Source organism: Meriones unguiculatus, chromosome 18, assembly GCF_030254825.1.
Source record: "Meriones unguiculatus strain TT.TT164.6M chromosome 18, Bangor_MerUng_6.1, whole genome shotgun sequence".
Lineage (NCBI taxonomy): Eukaryota > Metazoa > Chordata > Mammalia > Rodentia > Muridae > Meriones > Meriones unguiculatus.
Window position 1 is genome coordinate 23,057,346 of NC_083365.1, and position 19,012 is coordinate 23,076,357.

General features: G+C 43.5%; 1 protein-coding gene across 3 annotated transcripts in view; it reads right to left on the reverse strand.

The window, feature by feature from the left end:
• The window catches only part of Bub1b (BUB1 mitotic checkpoint serine/threonine kinase B), a 47,686-nt gene continuing 28,674 nt past the window's right edge, over window positions 1-19,012 (reverse strand). For 2 of the 3 annotated variants that reach the window (XM_060371451.1, XM_060371453.1), the window contains 13 exons: window positions 18,703-18,821; window positions 17,546-17,595; window positions 15,625-15,682; window positions 14,725-14,833; window positions 12,959-13,233; window positions 11,875-12,008; window positions 10,822-10,962; window positions 10,233-10,333; window positions 6,758-6,907; window positions 4,842-4,984; window positions 3,059-3,230; window positions 2,039-2,145; window positions 1-519 (listed from right to left, as the gene is read on the reverse strand). In XM_060371451.1, the coding sequence (XP_060227434.1) occupies window positions 288-519; window positions 2,039-2,145; window positions 3,059-3,230; window positions 4,842-4,984; window positions 6,758-6,907; window positions 10,233-10,333; window positions 10,822-10,962; window positions 11,875-12,008; window positions 12,959-13,233; window positions 14,725-14,833; window positions 15,625-15,682; window positions 17,546-17,595; window positions 18,703-18,821 (1,791 nt within the window). In that variant the 3' untranslated portion in view covers window positions 1-287. The remainder of the gene's footprint in view (window positions 520-2,038; window positions 2,146-3,058; window positions 3,231-4,841; window positions 4,985-6,757; window positions 6,908-10,232; window positions 10,334-10,821; window positions 10,963-11,874; window positions 12,009-12,958; window positions 13,234-14,724; window positions 14,834-15,624; window positions 15,683-17,545; window positions 17,596-18,702; window positions 18,822-19,012) is intronic. The other variant, XM_060371452.1, reaches the window with a different exon arrangement.

The window sequence follows — 19,012 nt, forward strand, 5'->3', positions numbered from 1 at the left end:
TTTAACAAAAACTATTTTATTATGAAATACACGGTGAGTGGGAGAGTACATGTTACAAAAATTACAAAAGAGAAAAGCAGAGGGGAAAGCAGAGACAAAAGGGTTAAGTACCCATTTGTATGGACTCCATTTTGAATAAAACAGACGAGGCTGCCGGGGCACAGTGGTCTGCTGAAAGCTGTGCTCCTTGGAGTAACCCTCTGGTAGAAAAGGGCTAGTAAAGTGTCTAAGTGTGTTCTACATTAAATTACAGCATCTCCGGGACGGCTTCCACAACACAGGCGTGCTTAGGCAGGGACCTGTGAGAGACCCGACCGCCCGTCTTGCTGAAGGAGCAAAGCTGCGGGACTAATTGCCTTCCCCACCTTCCACAGGGCTTTGTTCAGGTGACTGTGGAATGTGGTGTCAAAAGCCCCGTTCATTTCTGCTGCAAGCTCCCTCAGAACAGACACTGTGCACTCATCACCGGCATTCAGAACCCGTACAAAGAACTTGCTCCATAAGTCACCGTCTTTTAGCCTAGGAAAATATAAAAATCATTTCTATCAAGTTCAGGCAGATGAAAATCGGTATTCTTTCTCAGTTTGGCTCAGCGGTCCATTAATGTGCCAAAGCGGTGTAGGGTGGTACCAAGAGTTCTAAGGCTGGGGATCGTTCAAGCACTCCTCTGAAAGCTCAGGGAAGAACTCAAAAACAAGTCTACCGTGGTGGTGTTGAAGGCACATACGAGGGATCCCATTCCCTCACCCGGGCCCACAGGTCTCTTCTGTATACCCAGATGCAGTGGCACCTGCTAGCACTTCTCTACAGTGGTACCTGCTGGCTTTCCTCGACAGCACGCCAGGGAAGGACAGCACTCACACATCAGGCTCTGTCATCCTCACGGTTCCCTGGATCCTGAACTCGATTAAAGTGACCTGCTTTCTTCTTCTTTTGTCTTTTCTCTGAACACACCTGCTATTGTGGAGGGCCGAGAAGGGACACCTACCCCAGCTATTTCTGATTGTGCTGACTATCACTAGCAGGTCCAAAGCCAACTGGAGGTGCCTATTAACCCTTCAGGTCTGAAAGCATGCTTCAAGCTATTTCATTAATGTATTTATTTTTGTTTTGGCTTGAGACCAGGTCTCACCGTGCAGCCCTTGCTGGCCTTGAACCTCTGCCTTTCCCAAGTTCTGGAATTAAAAAACAGGTCAGGCTCAAACCTATTTTAAAAATACACATGAGAGACGAATGTGATTGGCCAAGTTCTGAGTCAAATGGAGAAGAAATTACAACTTAATGTTTTGGAGAGGAAAATGGGGAAGGAGCATTAAATCTTCAACACTGATTTAAAATTAAAACAAACGTAAGAATGAGCAGCAAGTCATTACCTGGTGAGCTCATGCCGAGAAGCCATTGGCAGCACACGAACTATCTAACAGGCTCACAAGAAGCCTGAGAAGTACTGAGGGCCTGAGATAGCACTTATTTTTGTCCCGGGAGGTTCTGTTCTATGGTTTGGTTCTGCCTACTCATTTAATATATGATAGTCTAAAATCAGTATATAACCTGGAAACTTAACTCTCCTTCCAAAGATGATTAACAGCTGTGAAAAAGACTAGCACCAGCCGGGAGTGGTGGTGCACGCCTGTAATCCCAGCACTCGGGGAGGCAGAGGCAGGTGGGTTTCTGTGAGTTTGAGGCCAGCCTGGTCTACAAAGCCAGTCCAGGACAGTCAGGGCTACACAGTCAAACCCTGTCTCGAAAAACAAAAACAAAACTAGCACCAATTGGTTAGAAAATTATTCTTCTAAAATGTTTCTAATATCTCTAAATTAAGAAACCTCCATACTCCTATATATGTCGCGGTTCTGAAAAGTCTGTCTTATTTTCAGTTGGCAACTCCTGTGCCCTGCACTAGGTCCCCTGCAGAGAGAAGTCACTGGGATCACGGAACTTGGTTTAGAAAAACTAAGGTTACCTTCCACAGCAGAGGCCGCTGAAGGGAGGGGAGACTATCAGGATGGGCAGACACCCTGCCAGATCCAGTACTTACTCAGAAGTATTTTGGCTCAGTTTCCACAGTTGCCCATCCCAGAAGACATCCAGGTGTTCCTTGAACAACAGTAAGTGAGCTACGTCGGCTATACCCAACAGATCCACCTGAAATCACGAAACGCTCCGTGAGCCAAGGCCGTCCCTGCCTCTGTTGTCAACTTATTTACATAAGAGTTGGAAAGTGTGGCAGAGCTTAACTGTTCATTTTATGACATATTTTAGTGGATGGTCCTTTATCTTTACAGGATGGGGACAAGCTCCTCAAAGAAAAGATCAGAGATAGCTTAAGGGATTATTATTATTTTAGCTTTTCGAGACAGAATTTTTTTTTTTTTTTTTATCTGAGACAGGGTTTCTCTGTGTAGCCTTGGCTGTTCTAGAACTCACTCTGTAGACCAGGCTGGCCTACAGAGATCCTCCTGCCTCTGCCTTGAAGGTGCTGGGATTAAAGCCGTGCACCACCAACTCCAGCTTAAGGGATTTTTTTTTTAAGAGCCAAACACAACAGATGATGTGGATTACCAAATTACATCAGCAAAGCTACTATACTCTCATGGACTCCAGCTGTGAGCTACTGCGGCCCACGTGACCACTTCAGGCACACGCCACGTACCCAGTCCGCAGATACCTTTTGTCTAGAGCTAAGCCAGAAGATGTTTGCATAAGACACTTTACATCTGCCCTAATGTCCTTTTTATGTGTCACTGCATTTACTCTTCACAGCTCTGATGTCTAAAGAGCAGAGGCTGCTATCCTCACTGCAGAGTGAAAAGCAAAGAGAATAATTCATAGGACATGACGTGGGTGGTGAATAACAGACGGCCTGAGCACCTAAGTCACCGAGTTCCGTATTTACATGTGTATGCTTATAGTTCTTGACGGAAAAATGGTTAACTGTAAGTCGCGTGGTGATTAACTATTTGAAAACTAGGCCAGCTTTTCTAGGCAAGTCAGTGACAGGAGATACCAGCTCTCACAGCTTGTCTGGCATATTTGTCCAGGCTTGTCCTCCACTTACCTGATAGGGAGAAGAACAGTTCTCCAGGATCTTTTGTCCTTCCAGGACCTGTACAGTCCGAAAGCCGCTGTAGGCAAAAGCATCCAGCTGCGCCCTCAGGTCGACACTGTTGGAGAAGTCGACTATCTTCACAGCGGGATCGTTCTTACTGCAATCATAGGGATCGTGGATTCTGAAGCCAGATTCAAGAGGAGGTAATAGAAACAGGCTGTGAAAGCAGCTGCGGAGCTGGCCTCCCCTTTTTTTTCTTCTCTTTTTTTAAAATAGGACTGCAGGTGTGTCTTAGCCTTGGCAACAGTGCCCTCCAGTGGTTAGTTATGAAAACGTACATGTAGAAGTAATGGCAAGGGCAGCCCAAAGGGTTAAGATGGCTTTGGTCACACAGAATCTATCCACAGAATCTAAACCACAGCACGTGGTCACCACAGAACATTCTCAAGTTTCTATACTATGCAGCAGGGATTGTCATGAGAAGTAGGCTCTGCCACACACAGGAGTCAGAGCCCTTCTTGTTTACTGTAACAGGTGGGCTTTCCAAGTGGCAAGGGACCTACCTCTGAAGTTTAATAAAAAAGTTTATGAGGTTATTTTCCAGTGAACTGCTACCTATATCGTGAAGTTTCCTGTTTCAATGAAACCAATACGGTATTTTACCTTACTTTTTTGGTAACCTTATCTCTTACTTTCTAAGAAAATACTTCAAAACACAAACTTACTATCAATTAGTGTATTTCATAAAATATTAGGAATGAATATCCAGAAACAATTTGCTTGAGGGGGGAAAATAGCCTTTTGTTTCCTTCCTCAATCAGTTACCTCCAGTTCCCCACTGGTACAAACAGAGGCTTTACAAGACATCAATCACGCACCTCTGCAGCAGAAGGATTTCGGAATGTACGGCATCTCTTTTCGGCATGGATCCAACTGAATTTTGCTTTTATGAACTATGATCACTTAAAACATTTTTTCTAAGCTCCAGAGAATGCGTCACAGATTAATACAGAAGCATGACCGTTCTCTAGCTCTCTCTCAGCTGCTAGCGTTGCCATGGGCAAAACCTTTCTCTTCCTCCTCTCCCTCTCCAGGCACCAAACCCAAGTTATCAATCACGTTACCACTGAGCAGTCTCCCAACCCCTCCATCACAAGTTACATACACAATAAACAAAGTGCTTCAAAAGCCTCTTTCTTGGGGATAAACGTGGCTCAAAGGTTAAGAGCATTTGTTGCTCTTGCAGAGGACAGGGGCTCAATTTCTAGAATCCACATGGTGGCCTACAGCCACCCGTAAGTTAGTTCCACGGGATCCCAGGCCCCTCTCCTGCCCTCCACTGGCATTAAGCCTGCATGTGGTGCGCATCCACACATGCAAACAAGCACACATTTTACGTATATAATAAAAGGGCTCTTCTGTATTTATTGTCTTATGACTAGATAATACTCCTGTCCAATTTCTTAAATAAAAGATAATGTCCCTTTGCATTTCTCCCGGTGCTCAGCTGGAGCCCAGGGCTTTGCCCATGCAAGGCGGGCACCCTCTCACCTGTACATTCACAGCACCCGCAAGGCAGCTTACAGTCATGTCACTCCAGTTCCACCCGACCCCTACTCCTGTCCTTGCTGGGTTCCACGCATGCACGTGGTGCAGACATACAAGCAGAGAAAACACTCACACACACACATTTTTTTTTAAGGCATAAATACGACAAGTACCTTTGTTTTCAAAAACAGAAAACAAAACAAAACAGAAAAGCAGCCGACGTGGGGAAATGAAAGGGACCAACCTGTTTCTTAGGATCAGACTCCTTGGGCTCAAGTCTCCATGAACTATTTCGGCTCTGTGTAGCTTCTCTACGACTGTCAGAAGATTGTGAATAATCAACACTATGATTTCGTGAGTAATGAATTCGCTGTGCTGAAGGAGAGCCTGGAAACAGAAGGACAGCAAACTATTCCTCAAGCTGCCACCTCTGTAGCACACCCCCTAGGACGCCTGCTGCGCACATTTCCTTGTGTTCCCCACAGGAACACAGCCTGCGTCCCCGCCCCAGCGTAAGCACTGAGGTCTCCCTCCTTAAGACTGTGAGGATTTAATGAGACTGGATGAAGAGCATGAAGGAAAGGTGCTTGCTGCCAGGCCAGAAGAGCTTTGTGATCTCTGGCGGACAGACAGAAAGGACTCCTGCAAGCTCTTCTGATACTCACATGGATGTGCACACACACACACATGGAAATAAAGTAAAACATTAAAAAATATTATTTTGGGACTGGAGAGAGAGATGGCTCGGAGGTTAAGAGCACTGGCTGCTCTTCCAGAGGTGCTGAGTTCAATTCCCAGCAACCACATGGTGGCTCCCAACCATCTATAGTGAGATCTTCTGCCCTCTTCTGGCATGCAGGTGTACATGAAAACACAACACTGTATACATTCAACACATAATAAATAAGTAAATCTTTAAAAAATATATATTATTTTGTAGCTGGGTGTGGTGGCACACGCCTGTAATCCCAGCACTTGGGGAGGCAGAGGCAGAGGCAGAGGCAAGCAGACTGCTGTGAGTTTGTGGCCAGCCTGGTCTACAAAGTGTTTTATTTAAACAAAAGAAAACAAAACAAAAAACTGGTAGCAAATCCTGAAGAATACAGCAGAGAATAAAATGATATATTATGTCTGTATTGTAAAAAGGATGCAGGGAGGCAGTAGGGGCAAGACAAAAAGTCCATTTTGCTTTGAATAAGATGATGCTTATTCTAGTTAGGTGACTCACTGCTTCCTCCCTCTCCCCTCTCAAGATAAATGGTTAAAATACCAAATAGGTACATGATCAAAGCCACTCTGAAGAGAAGGCTGGGAAGGCAGCCCGGCGGTAGAGTGATTGCCTAGCCTGTGCTGGGCGCTGGTCAAAATCGTCAGCACTAAAACCCAACCAGCCAATGAACTATCACCTGAGAAAAGAGCCATCGAAACGGTTAAATTTTAATTGGATTTGTCTTTCTCTGGAGATGGTATGTTGGTGAACACCTGTAATCCCAGCACTCAGAAGCCTGGGATAGAAGAATGGTCATGAGTTCGAGGCCAGCCAGTCTCTGCACTTACCACCGAGGCTGCTGACTGAAGTTTGAGCCCTGGAACCATGTGTTCAAAGGAGAGCTGACTTGTAATTGTCCTCAATTTCCACATACACACCATGGTGCGCACACACACACACAGAGTGAATGTTAAATAAATAAAAAATAACGACCGGTCTACTTCTTTTCTGTTTTTCTGAGACAGCGGTTTTCTTTGTGTAGCCCTGGCTGTCCTGGAACTCTCTTTCTTGACCAGGCTGGCCTCAGACTCACAGAGATCAGCCTGCCTCTGCCTCCCAAGTGCTGCGATTAAAGACCACCACTGCCTGGCTGGTCTATTTCTGGACAATCGAAAGGAATTTTGTATTAAATGTCTTAAATTCTTAATTACATTTATTTATTAGTGTGCGTGTGTGTGCGTGCCATGATGTGAGAGCGGAAAGAAGAGAACAATTTACAGGATTTAATATTCTCTCATCACAGTTTGGGTCCTGAGGATCACACTTGGGTCAGACTTGCCAGCAAGTAGCCTCCTGTTGAGCCATCTCACCAGCTCTGTATTAAAGTCTTTCATAAATGTAGAATAAATTTGTTTAATTTTAGATTGTATGTTTTTAGTATTATGACAAACCTGAAGGGTGGAACAATTTATATATTGGTACCAAACGATATGGCCATCTTGGTACTGACAGCAGCTGGAAAGCTGATCATAATCCTCATTCAGACGCTCCTTTAACTTGAGGTTGATATAAAAATCCCACGGGATAGGTTGAGAAGATGCCTGTGAGACAAAATATATAAAATGTAAGGGCAATTAGAAGATGAGGTGATGGCTGGCAGATTGAAAACCCAACTGGAGACATGATCTCACCACATAGCCCTGAATGGCCTAGAGCTCTCTCTATAGACCAGGTTAGCCTTGAACTCAGAGATCCACCTGCCTCCGCCTCCTCGAATTAAAAGTGTGTACCACCATGCCACGCTGGAAAACACGTGTCTTAGTCATAAAGAACAAAATCGCATTATTTGTAGGAAAGTGGATTGTGTTAAGTAAAATGAGCCAGACACAAAAGGACAAACAGGCTCTGTTTGCTATCACACACAGAATCTCAACTACCCGTGCATGAAGGCAGGAGGGAACTATAAGGAGGGCAACGGCAGAAGGACTAACTCAAGTTTAGGCTAGCCTGGTCTACATATTGAGTTCCAGACCAGCCAGGACTTCAGGGTGAGACCCTGTCTGAAACAACAACAAACTATGGTTTGAAATCAGCCTGAATCTACAGGTTGTATGGTGCAAGAGTCAACCATGGACGGAGAATACTTGGGGTGTGCGGTTGTGTGGGTCAACAGCACACGATAAGTAACATGGCTGTACATGATGTCAGGTATTATAAGCCGCACGGTGATGACTGAAAGCATAGGGAAGGGTGCGTACAGGCTGTTTGCAAATACTATGTCAGTTTATATAAAGGGCTTGAGCACCCTCAGGCTGAGGTCTCTGGCACAGGTAGGAAGTGTCTTGGGAGCAATCCCCTCCAGCTACCAAGAGACAAATGCACTACGGAAAGTAAGACAAAGGAGAAGCTACAGGAGGAATAAAAATATTTTACTTTTGTTTGTGTGTGGTTATGTACACCCAAGGACAGGGTCCCTCAGAAGAGGGGCTTAGATCCTGGGGAGCCGGAGTCACAGGTCTTGTGAGCTGCCCAGCATAGGTGCAGGGAAGAAGAGAGAGAGAGAGAGAGAGAGAGAGAGAGAGAGAGAGAGAGAGAGAGAGAGAGAACATACAGGAAATAGTGTAGTGAGAATCTTGGTTTCTTTAAAAACTCAGTTGTTATATGATTATTATTTTTTTTGGAGACAGGGCTTCTCTGTGTAGCCTTGGCTCTCCTGGACTCACGTCTTAGTTCAAGGCTGGCTTGATCCATCTGCCTCTGCCTTCCTGAGTGCTGGGATTACAGGCATGCACTGCTGCACCAGGCTGCGATTGTGTTTTTGTTTTAATCCCAGGTGTGGACTATGGGGCAGCTTCAGATTGCCCACAGTAGATGACCATGATTTGCCCTGTACCCTGGCAGGGAGGTGATTTTGCCAGCTGAAGATAGTTCTTGGTTGGAATTCTGGGGACTCTGCAGTGGGTATATCAATGCCAGAGCCCCAAGAAAGGTGACTGCTGTTCCCCCTGATGCTGCTTTTGCTGGATGCTGACTACAATTTGCTGGATTGCTGGCTGCTAGTTTGAGATATCCTGATAAAGACTGGACTTGATGCAAGCAACTCGACGCCCCTAATCAGCAGGAAATAGCCTAAAGAGATCTACACCCCTTTCCTCTCCATCCTTCTTTCTCTCCTACCTAGTGTTGGGGGTTGGAAGGGATGGGTGTGGAGAAGGGTAGTAGGTAAAGAACCCAATGAAGTAACCAGAAAGTACAGCTCCAAAATAGGGCTGGTGAGATGGCTCAGAGGGTAAAGATGCTTTTCACCGATCCCAGAACCCATATGATGGGAGAATAGAGGCCCACAAGCCATCCTCTGATCTATACACACATACACAAACTCAAATAATTAAATGCTAAAGTAAGAAATAATTGTACAGGAAAACTTACACCCTAATACAAGAAATTACAAATTGAGAAAGCAAAGAAAATGTCAAGACTGAATGAGCTTCCAGACTAAAAGGTCTGCTGACTACCTGCCTAACACATGGGTGATAAGAGACCTTCCATGCTGGTGACAAACAACACCTTACAGAATCTGGAAAGGATTAAAGTGATAAATGGGCATGGTGACACATGCCTGCAATCCAAGTATGCCTGAGGCAGAGACAGGAGGATTACTTGTTTGAGGGCAACCAGGTCTACACAGACCTTTATTTGAAAACACCTCATGACAACTAACTCCCACAGGTAAAGCTTTAGTTCCCCCCAAAGCCCACTGCACTTCTAGAACTTGATGGCATGGAAGTGGCTGACCCTTGACCCCTTTCCTTCATTCCCTTTGTGCTAATTCTTTTAAAACTAGCCCAAAGCTAATGATATTAGGTTGCGCCCGAGCCAATTGGGAAAAGACACAGTCGCCACATACGTTAGAATAAAAACCAAGTCAATGTCTGTGCTTGGTTTGGTTCCTAGCACATCCTTTTTGCAAACAAAATTGATTTGCTGAGCTCAAAATAGAACTTAAATAAATAAATAAAGATCAGGGTGGCGAATGACTTCAAAAGTAAGGCTAGGGAGGAGTGGAAGATGTGGCCCAGTGTTTGGACATCTGCTTACGCAATGCCTATGTTCAGTTTCTAAAACTTTAGGAAAAACAAACAAACAAACAAACAACAACAGAAAACAAAACCAAACAAGGTTAGAAAAGAAGCCTTTAAAATTAAAAAAAAAAAAAAAATTAACAAAGAAGTCTCTATCCAGTCAAACTACCGATCAAGAAAAGACACAGAATAAGGGATCTTATGACCCAGAGGATTTAAAAACCTTTACCTTCTTTTCCTCAGAAAGCTTCTAAAGGATGTCCTTTTCCAAAAGAAGAGGAATTAAGCCAAGACAGAAAGGAAGGAGAGGCTGGAGAGATGGCTCAGATAAGAGCACTGGCTGTTCTCCTAGAGGACCCGGCTTCAATTCCCAGCACCCACATGGCAACTCTCTGTTACTCCAGTTTCGGGGGGATCCAACTCTCATATAGACTTGCATTAAGGTAAAACAGCAATGTACATAAAAATGAATAAGGAATCATTAAAAAAATAAAAAATAAAAAAAAAAAAGAAAAGAAATGGAAGGAAAAGAGATCTGGGTGTCCAACGTAAGAAAAACATAATGAAGCTATCCTACAGTAATGGTGAATGAGATTTCAGGGCGATACAAGACTAGAATCTGATCTGACCAGAGGGGAGCAGTCCACATACTCCAGGGCGTACTTCCTCAACACGATCAAGTCAATAGTATGCCTAGTATGCTTGGACACAGAGAGTCTTCACAAAATAGTCCGTGTGTGAGGCAAATGAGCCAGCAGACCTTAGACAGGGCTGGCAGGCCATGGGCACAGCCATCTTCCTTGCTTATTTACAAGCTAATGCACTGACGAAGGGTCAGCCTCACCTTTATCATGGTTAGCTCTGCGGAGTGTCGTGGGGCCACCCAGAGTAACTTGTAATCCTCACAGATTAGGAACTCCTGTTTGATGCAGTAATCTTCGTTACCTGTTGGAAAGGTTTGATTCCATTTTAAAGTCACTGTGAACATATGTAGGCCCTCACACTTAACCTCTTGGTTTAAGCGTGAGAGGTCCGAGTATTTTTGCCCATAAGTGGCATCTAGAATACTTTTCAAAATCATTCGCTTAAAAATCCAAGGGGGAGTGGACAGATGGCTCAGCAGTTAGGGGCACTTGCTGCTCTTGCAGAGGACCCGGGTTTACTTCCCAACACCACATGGTGGCTCACAACTACCTGTAACCCCAGTTCTAAGGGACACAACAGGCATCACATACACACAGGCAAAACACTCATAAGGTGAAATACATAAACCTAAAAAAATATTTAAAAAAGAGGCAAACGAAAGTACAGCTGTTACTGTGGCATGAAATTATCACTGTGTTAGACACACTACATTCTAAGGGCTTAGGATGTTCCAATCACTTATCTGTGCGCTGGCACAAGCAAAAGAACAGGTGTCCAGCCATACTTACCAAACTCAATCTCCTCTCCTATTTCCAAGGTAGGCATCGGTCTATCTTCCACAGACAACTCTGTACAATCACCTAACTCTGGCAGGGATTTTAACACTTGTAGGCGATACTGTGAACACCAGGGTGACTGAACGGCATTCTCTGAGGAGAAAAGAAATTGAAAAACAACAACAACAACAACAACATAAAAACTAATGGTCACCACATGGTACTAAAGGGGCTGGACAGATGGCTTGGGGCTAAAAGCACTTGATCTTCCAGGGGATCTGAGTTCGGCTCCTGTCTCACTGCTCACAACTGCCTGTAACCCCAGCTCCAAGAGAGCTGATGCCCCTTTTTTGGCCTTTGCATGATCTTTCTCTCTCCCTCTATTCTCATCTCCCCCAATTCTCCCACCTCCACCACATACAAATAAAAAAGAATTAAAAAGCAAACAAAAAACAAAACAAAACAAAAAACCAGAATGGGTGGAGGAGCTGGAGAGACAGTTCAGAGGTTAAGAGCACTGGCTGCTCTTCCAGAGGTCCTGAGTTCAATTCCCAGCAACCACAAGGTGGCTCCCAACCATCTATAATGAGATCTGGTGCCCTCTTCTGGCATGCAGGTGTACGTGCAGGCAGAACACTGCATACATAATAATTAAATCTTAAAACAAAACAAAACAGAATGGGGGCTAGGCAGTGGTGGCACACATCTTTAATTTTAGCATTTGGGAGGCAGAGGCAGGCAGATCTCTGAGTTCAAAGTCAAAGTGGTCTGCAGAGTGAGTTCCAAGACAGCTAGGACTTCACAGAGAAACCTTGTCTTGGAAAAAGAAAACAAAACAAAGGTGTGCGGTGATGGATTGGGAAAACACTCCAACACTACAGATCAAAGCTGCTAATCTGGCCACATTCATTTGCCTTGGGTTCTGATGAAATTACGTTGGGTTACTGCTGGTTCATCTGGTAATATGACAACTGTGGCAGCTTCACTAGTTGACCATCAGTCCGCAGAGGGATACAGCGTTTACTGGGCAGGTCAGAAGCATGCCCGCAGGCTGGATGGGTCTACCTGCAGTGTCGTTAGTCAGCTCCAACTTCTCGGGAATCTGAAGGCTTTTGATGGAGGACGTACTTGTAACAGAGGCAGACGATCCGGAGAAGCCGGATGAATGAGTAGCTTCACGGCTGTCTTCAATAATTGGGCTGCGAAAAACAAAAGTGAAGCTGTCCTCAGGGATATATTCTCCAACTTGCTAGAACTTTATATATTTTCTTAATAAAGACCCATTTGCTTTTTCTATATACTTATCTATTACATACAGTGTCCTGCTTGCATGTACGCCAGAAGGGGGCACCAGATCTCATTATAGATGGTTGTGAGCCACCATGTGGTTGCTGGGAATTGAACCCAGGACCTTTGGAAGAACAGCCAACAGAAACTCTTGACCTCTGCCCCATCTCTCCAGCCCCTCTATTTTCTTTTATAACTGCTTTGCCTGCATGTATGGCAGTAGCTGGAGTTACAGAAGGGTTGTGAGCTCCTTGTGGGTACTCAGAACTTGACCTGGGACTCTGCAAGAGCAGCAAGTGCTTTTAACCACTGGACATCTCGTTAGCCCCAGCTTTATATACTTCTAAGTTATAAATTTTACACTGAGCTAATCTTGTAATAAAATTTATTTTAAAATAATTTATAGATGCTATGATTTTTATTAGTCTCATTTTTAAAGCACATAATGTTCCCAAATCAGAAATAGATTAAAAAAATTTTTTCCTTTAAGATTTATTTATTGTATGTATGTGAGCGTTCTTTCTCACAAGTTTGTGCTCCATGTATGTGTTTGGTACCTCTAGGGGTCAGAAGAGGGCAATGAATACCCCAGAACTGGAATCATGGACAGCTGTGAGCTGCCATGTGGGTGCTGGGAATCAAACCCAGGTCCTCTACAAGGAAATGCTCTTAGCTGCTGAGCCACCTCTCCTGCACCTCTGGGTCTCAGAACCACCCAAAATTATTTCTTCTAATCCTCAAACCCAAACCAGCGTGTGAACTCCACTGACGTCTCTCTCTAAGCATTTGGAAGAGAGCTTCCTGCCTAGTCACTGTAACTGAGAATTAGCCCACAGACCGGTGAAGCCCACACTCCAATCACCTCAGCTTCTTGATGCTGAGGGTTTGGTTATACATAGTGGCCGGCACAGTGTGGTGACCCTCCACGGTCTTCCCATCGAGATCCTCTTCCTGCAGCAGCCCCTCAGGCCCGGAAGGGATGCCCTTCAAGGACAGTATCTCATGAAACGGAGTAGATGCAAAACGAGCTGCTCTAGCAAAGTCACAGGTGTCCTCAGGGTTAGGACAGAGAGTCACGTTCCTAAAACCTGTGATGATGGCGTCCTCACTCAAAGGTTCGATTCCTGTAAATTCATCCTGTAAAAAACAAAACACAGTTGAGCTGAGACAGTTCAACAAATATGTGATATGAAACATATATACATACACACACTTTTTTTTTAATCTTCGATATCAGATCAATGACATGGGATCTAGAAATAACATACCAGGACCTCTAGTTGAAGACAATTTAAAAAGCATAGGACAGCATTGAGGAAAATGATTTTGTTAACAAAGAAAACTATACTTCATAAAATAAAATAAAATAAAATAAAATAAAATAAAATAAAATAAAATAAAATAAAATAAAAATAGGACTTGAGGACTCTATAGACAGAAAAACTGCTTAATGTCCTCTCTCAAACAATTTTACCTGAGAATGGAAGGTATCCTGGAGGGCTGAAGACATGGCTTAGCGGTTACGAGAGCTGACTGCTTTCCCAGAGGACCCAGGTTCAATTCCCAGCACCCATACGTTAGCTCACCACTGTCTGCAGGCCTATTGGTGTTCCAGCACTTTCTTTCACACAGGTAATCATGCAGGCAGAATACCAATGCACATAAAATAAATAACATTTTTTTTTTCCCCAAAATAAGGTTTCTCTGTGTAGCTTTGGCTGTCCGGCAAACACTTTGTAGACCAAGCTGGCCTTGAACTCTGAGATCTGCCTGCCTCTGCCTCCCGAGTGCTGGGATTAATTTAAAGGCATGTGCCACCACCGCCTGGCTAGAAATTATTTTTTATTTTATTCTTTCATTTTATGTGTATGAGTGTTTTGCCTCCATGTATGTTAGCATATCATGTGTGTGCAGCATCCATGGGAGTCACAAGAGTAAAGCACTGGTTGGCATTACAGCCAGCTATGGGCTGCCAAATGGTGCTGGGAAGCAAACTCAGGTCGGTCCTCTGCAAGAGAAAGTCATCTTAACTGTCCTGGGGTTCGAGATTCTCTTCCAGCAATGCATGAAGGGTGGGATTTTCTGTATCCTTGTCCCCAAACACTCGTTATTATTCATCTCTTGATGACAGCCATTCCAGTGGGTACGGGTACAACGTTGTATCTCACTGTGGTTCTGATTTGTATTTTCTTGGTGACGTGATTCTGAAACTCTTTTTATGTGCTTAGTTCAAATTAGTGATTTTAACTTTAACCGTCATCTTCTTTTGAATAAGATCTAGCCATGTGCTCCAGCTGGCCTCAAACTCACTAGCCTGGTCCTCTACTTCCACCGTCCATTGAGATTACAACAAGCGTGTCCTAACGTGCTCGGCACTTAGCCCTGCACTTTTACTTCAAATTTATTACATTTATTTGTATGTGTGTGTGTCAGGGAGAGTCATGTGGTCAGAGGACGACTTGTGGGAGTCAGTTCTCTCCTTTCGCCATGTAGGACCCAGGAATCGATCTCAGGTCACGGGGCTTGGCAGGAAGTGCCTTTACCTACTGAGCCATCTAACCAGCCAAATGCTAAACTCCTGAGAGATTTGAGTGAAATAATTCGCTAAGCCCACGGATGTTAACTTACACAGACATCAGGAGACGTGTCCTCAGTGGAGGCGATGGTTTCCGTGCTTTTGAGAACTGCGAGGGGTCTCCGCTGGGCTCTGAGAGCCTGTGGAGGGTCTGCAGCAGGGCTGGGAAAAGACACACTCCAATTAACACTCCCTCGCCCATGGACAGGAACAACCGTCAGCCTCTCGTTTGCGCCTTTCTGGTTGTTTGCTGAGATAGAGTTGTATTATGCACTCCAGCCTGGCCTTGAACCCGTGGTCTTCCTATCTCAACTCCTTCTTTCCAGCCCTTAACATGTATCACAGCGCTTGGCTACCCTCACTCACAGGGCTAGAATATTGGGGAACAACATGGCTCGGCGGGTAACAGTGCTTTGCAGTCCAAGCTTGATGACTTGAGCTCGACCCGAGAGACCCAGTGGAAGAAATGGACATCCAATTCACAAAAGCTGTCCTCTGGCTTCCATGTATGTGCCATGGCATGTAAACCCCCATAAATACATGTGTGTATATTATATGTGGTAGTATATATGTAATAAATACATACACATATATACATACACATAATACATACTACATTTCTTCAAGAAATTTAAGCTAAGGGGCTGGAGAAATAGCTCAGTTAAGTACTCGCTGCTCTTGCAGAGGACCTGGGTTCAATTGCTGGCACCCACATGGGAGCTCACACCAGCTTGGTAACTCTAGTTCCAGAGGCTCTCACACCCTTTTCTGGCCATCTGTACAAATTGTGTACAGATATATATGCAGGCAAAACACCAACACACATAACATTTTTTTAATTAAAAAAATTTTTAAATCTAAAATCTAAGTTAAAAGTGTTCATATATAGGAAGATTTATTTCTTTAAAAACATAACAACAAGCAAACAAACAAAAAACAAATTAAAACCAAACCTTTTGTCCTTTTCATCTGAAAGAAACTCATCAAAAATGGAGAAAGGCATACTGGGACCTATAGAAAGAGAATAAAGTTTTATCAGTGTTTAATGCAAGAAAACTATAGAAAGTAATGAAAACTGCTGTTTGAAGGAAAAATGATAATTGAAAATAGGTTTTTTAATTATGCACACACGTGTGTGTCTTGTGTGTGGGTACAGCACACACACATTAGTGAGGCAGGTATCTGGAGTGGTCAGAAAAGGGCGTCAGATCCCCTGAAGCCACACCTGTGTCCTGGGGACCAAACTTGGGTCCTCTGTAAGCAACATGTGCTCCTAACCACTGAGCCACCTGTCTAGCCTCTGATTTGTTCTTATAGTGAAGAAAACATATAAAAGTAGATCATTTCATAATAATTACTTAAATACGCATGATCTTAATACATCTATGCTCCCCAGCCATGCCGCTACTCCCCAAACACAGCATGGCCCTGACAGTGGTCCAGGGCCATTCCATCTGCAAGTATTTCGGTATGATTTTCTAAGCATTTAAAAGGTTCTTATTTATCTTTGGTTTATTATTTATCTTTTTATTAATTATTATGTGTCTGTATAACTAATAATCTCTGAATAGCTAGCCAGTTCGGCATTTTAGTAACTGTTTACAATGTTTTTTTAAAATGGAAACGCATAATAGGATCTGTATACTGTCAATGATTCAAACGCCTCCTTCTGGAGCTGAGGGGGTGGCTCAGTGGATAAACGGCTATTGCCACTGTACCTGACAACCGAGTTTGATCCCTGGAACTGACATGGGAGAGGGAATTGACTCCCGAGAGCTGTCCTGACCTCCACATGTGCAATCACATGCAAGCACACACATACACAAATAAGTATAAAAAAAAAAAAAAAACACACACACACACAAAAATCCAACTTTTTTTTTTTTTGGTCACTTCATGCTGGGTTTGGCCAGTTATTTTCTCCCTACTGTTCAACACGCTTCTCCCTGCTTTGTGCTCCCTATAGATTGTTTGCTAGGGTTCGAGGCCCGTTAGATTTATTTTTACAAAACTAATTTCAAGTGGATATTCATGTTCTGCCACTTAAAACCATTTTTGTATGTACTGAGTCTTTTTGTTTAATACTTATTTTTTGGTGTGTACATGTGTGGGCAAACATACGGCGGTCAGGAAAAAAACTTGTGGAAGTCAGTTTTTCTTCCCGCCATGCATGTGGGGCTTGAACCCAGTTCACTAGGCAATTGCCTTCACTTGCTGAGCCATCTTACCAGCCCTTAGGTCTCTTTTTACTTTTATTTTTCATAGCTTACATTTTTCCTTTAATAGCTTTTACGCAACAATAATCACTGATGCGAAAAGAAATGGAAAGGGAAAATGTGTAATCTTTTCAACTGAGCTTAACAGATGGGAAGCCTAATATTTTTAACATACTGCTAGCAGACGAGAACACCAATATGAATATAAAACAGTTCAAGATATCCCCCTCTCCAAGAGCTGCTTTCCTTACAAGCCGGGCTGGATACCGTTACGTCTGCCTGAGCATAGACTTAAACAACTGTTTTGCATGCGTGTTACATATCTGTGCAGTCAGGTGACTGCGTGAAGGTCAACAGGTTCTGAAGCTCAAACTCAGTTGTTTGGGCTCCACAGCAAGCACCATGACCTGCCAGTATATCCTGCTGGTCCTGAGTATTTCAAAAAGGTAAGAAATCTTATAAAAATATTCTCTCAAATCACACATAATGGATTATATGTGTTTATAATTAATTCCTTTATTTAAAGACAAAATAAGACTCTATGCCAACTCTTTCTTCTTCTTTTAATTATTTTACTATAATTAAAGAAGAGCATTTACTGTTCTTGTGAAATGCATTTGAGTTAGTATTTGTCACAACGCTGTCCAATTCAACTTACCTTTAGAGTCAGGCTGTTCTTGCAAAATGTTTTCAGCAGGTGAAGCTTCCCTGTAAAGAAATTTGTTTAAAAACAAAATGTGTTCAGTACCCACAGAAAGACCTTCTGTTTTAGAAGCAGAGCTCATACTATCCAGGCAGCTTCCAAATAACAGCGGTGGAGGGTGGTCTTGAAATGCTCCCCCCCAGAAGTGGGATAACAGGCAGCTGCTACATAGTCAGTCATACTTTTTTTTAAGTTTGAAGACTTTCTGTTAAGCATAATCTTGTTCATCCTATTCAAGAGGGAACCATTACACACCGAAAATGCTATAAATTTTTTGATAACACAACAACAGTTAAAGCAGATTACAAAATGGTAAGCCACCAATTTTATGAAACAAAAATAACAGTACCACGGAAGGCACATTTTAGCATGAACAGCAGCTAGCTTGTATGGTAATTTTTTTACTTTTGAAATATTTTTTTTTTGTTTTGTTTTCTTGTTTTCGTTTTTCAAGACAAGGTTTCTCTGAGTAGTCCTGGCTGTTCTGGACTCACTTTGTAGACCAGGCTGGCCTCCAACTCAGAGATCCGCCTGCCTCTGCCTCCCAAGTGCTGGGGCTAAATGCATGTGCCATCATGCCCAACTTTTGATTTTAATTAATATATATTTATTGTACACAGCACTGGATTGGGTTTTATAAGGATATTTTATGCAAAAATATGTAATATGCTTTATGTATATTTCCTCATCCCACACTTTGCTGTTCTGAGATAAGGTCTTCCTAGACTTTATCTTATCAGCTAGACTGGCTTTGATGGTCTGAGCATTCTGACCCACCAGACTGTACCACCATGGTTATGTATTTTGGGGGTGGGGATAGAGGTAGGGCCGCTTGTATACGAGGCTCGTCTCAGAGTTATTAGCCTTGCAGTCCTGACTCTCCTGCCTCCACCTCTCAGGGCTCAAGTTACAGAGTTACAGGCAGGTTCCACTGTAGATTTTCACCAAGAAAAAGTCAGAATCATATACTCCCTCTTAGCACGACACCTTGTTAAAATTGGTACAACTCATGGCTTAGGGCTGTCAAAACATTAAGGAGATTTCAAATGGCCAGAGCCAAAAGCTTGCTCTCCGAGCTGTGAGCACAATGCCTTCCACCACCATGGTCTTACCTGGGACGCGAGCTTAGTGGATGGACGGGCCAGGACAGAGATGCTCCCGGCATTTCCTGAGACTCTGAAGCAGTGTGCAGTCTGGCTGTCTCCTTTCTAGGCATCGTCTCTTCTTGCTGCTTTACATTAACATAAATAAGCCAATGTCCCTCCCATATGGAAAAGGCTATTTTTAAGCTCTTGTGCTAACATTAGCTTTAGCACCTTCTAGACATCTGCCAACCAATCAGACAATCTCCAATACTTTAGGTCCTGGTCAACCTGATGTTGTACTCAACTGAGCAGTATTAAGTATATATTAAAATTTAAA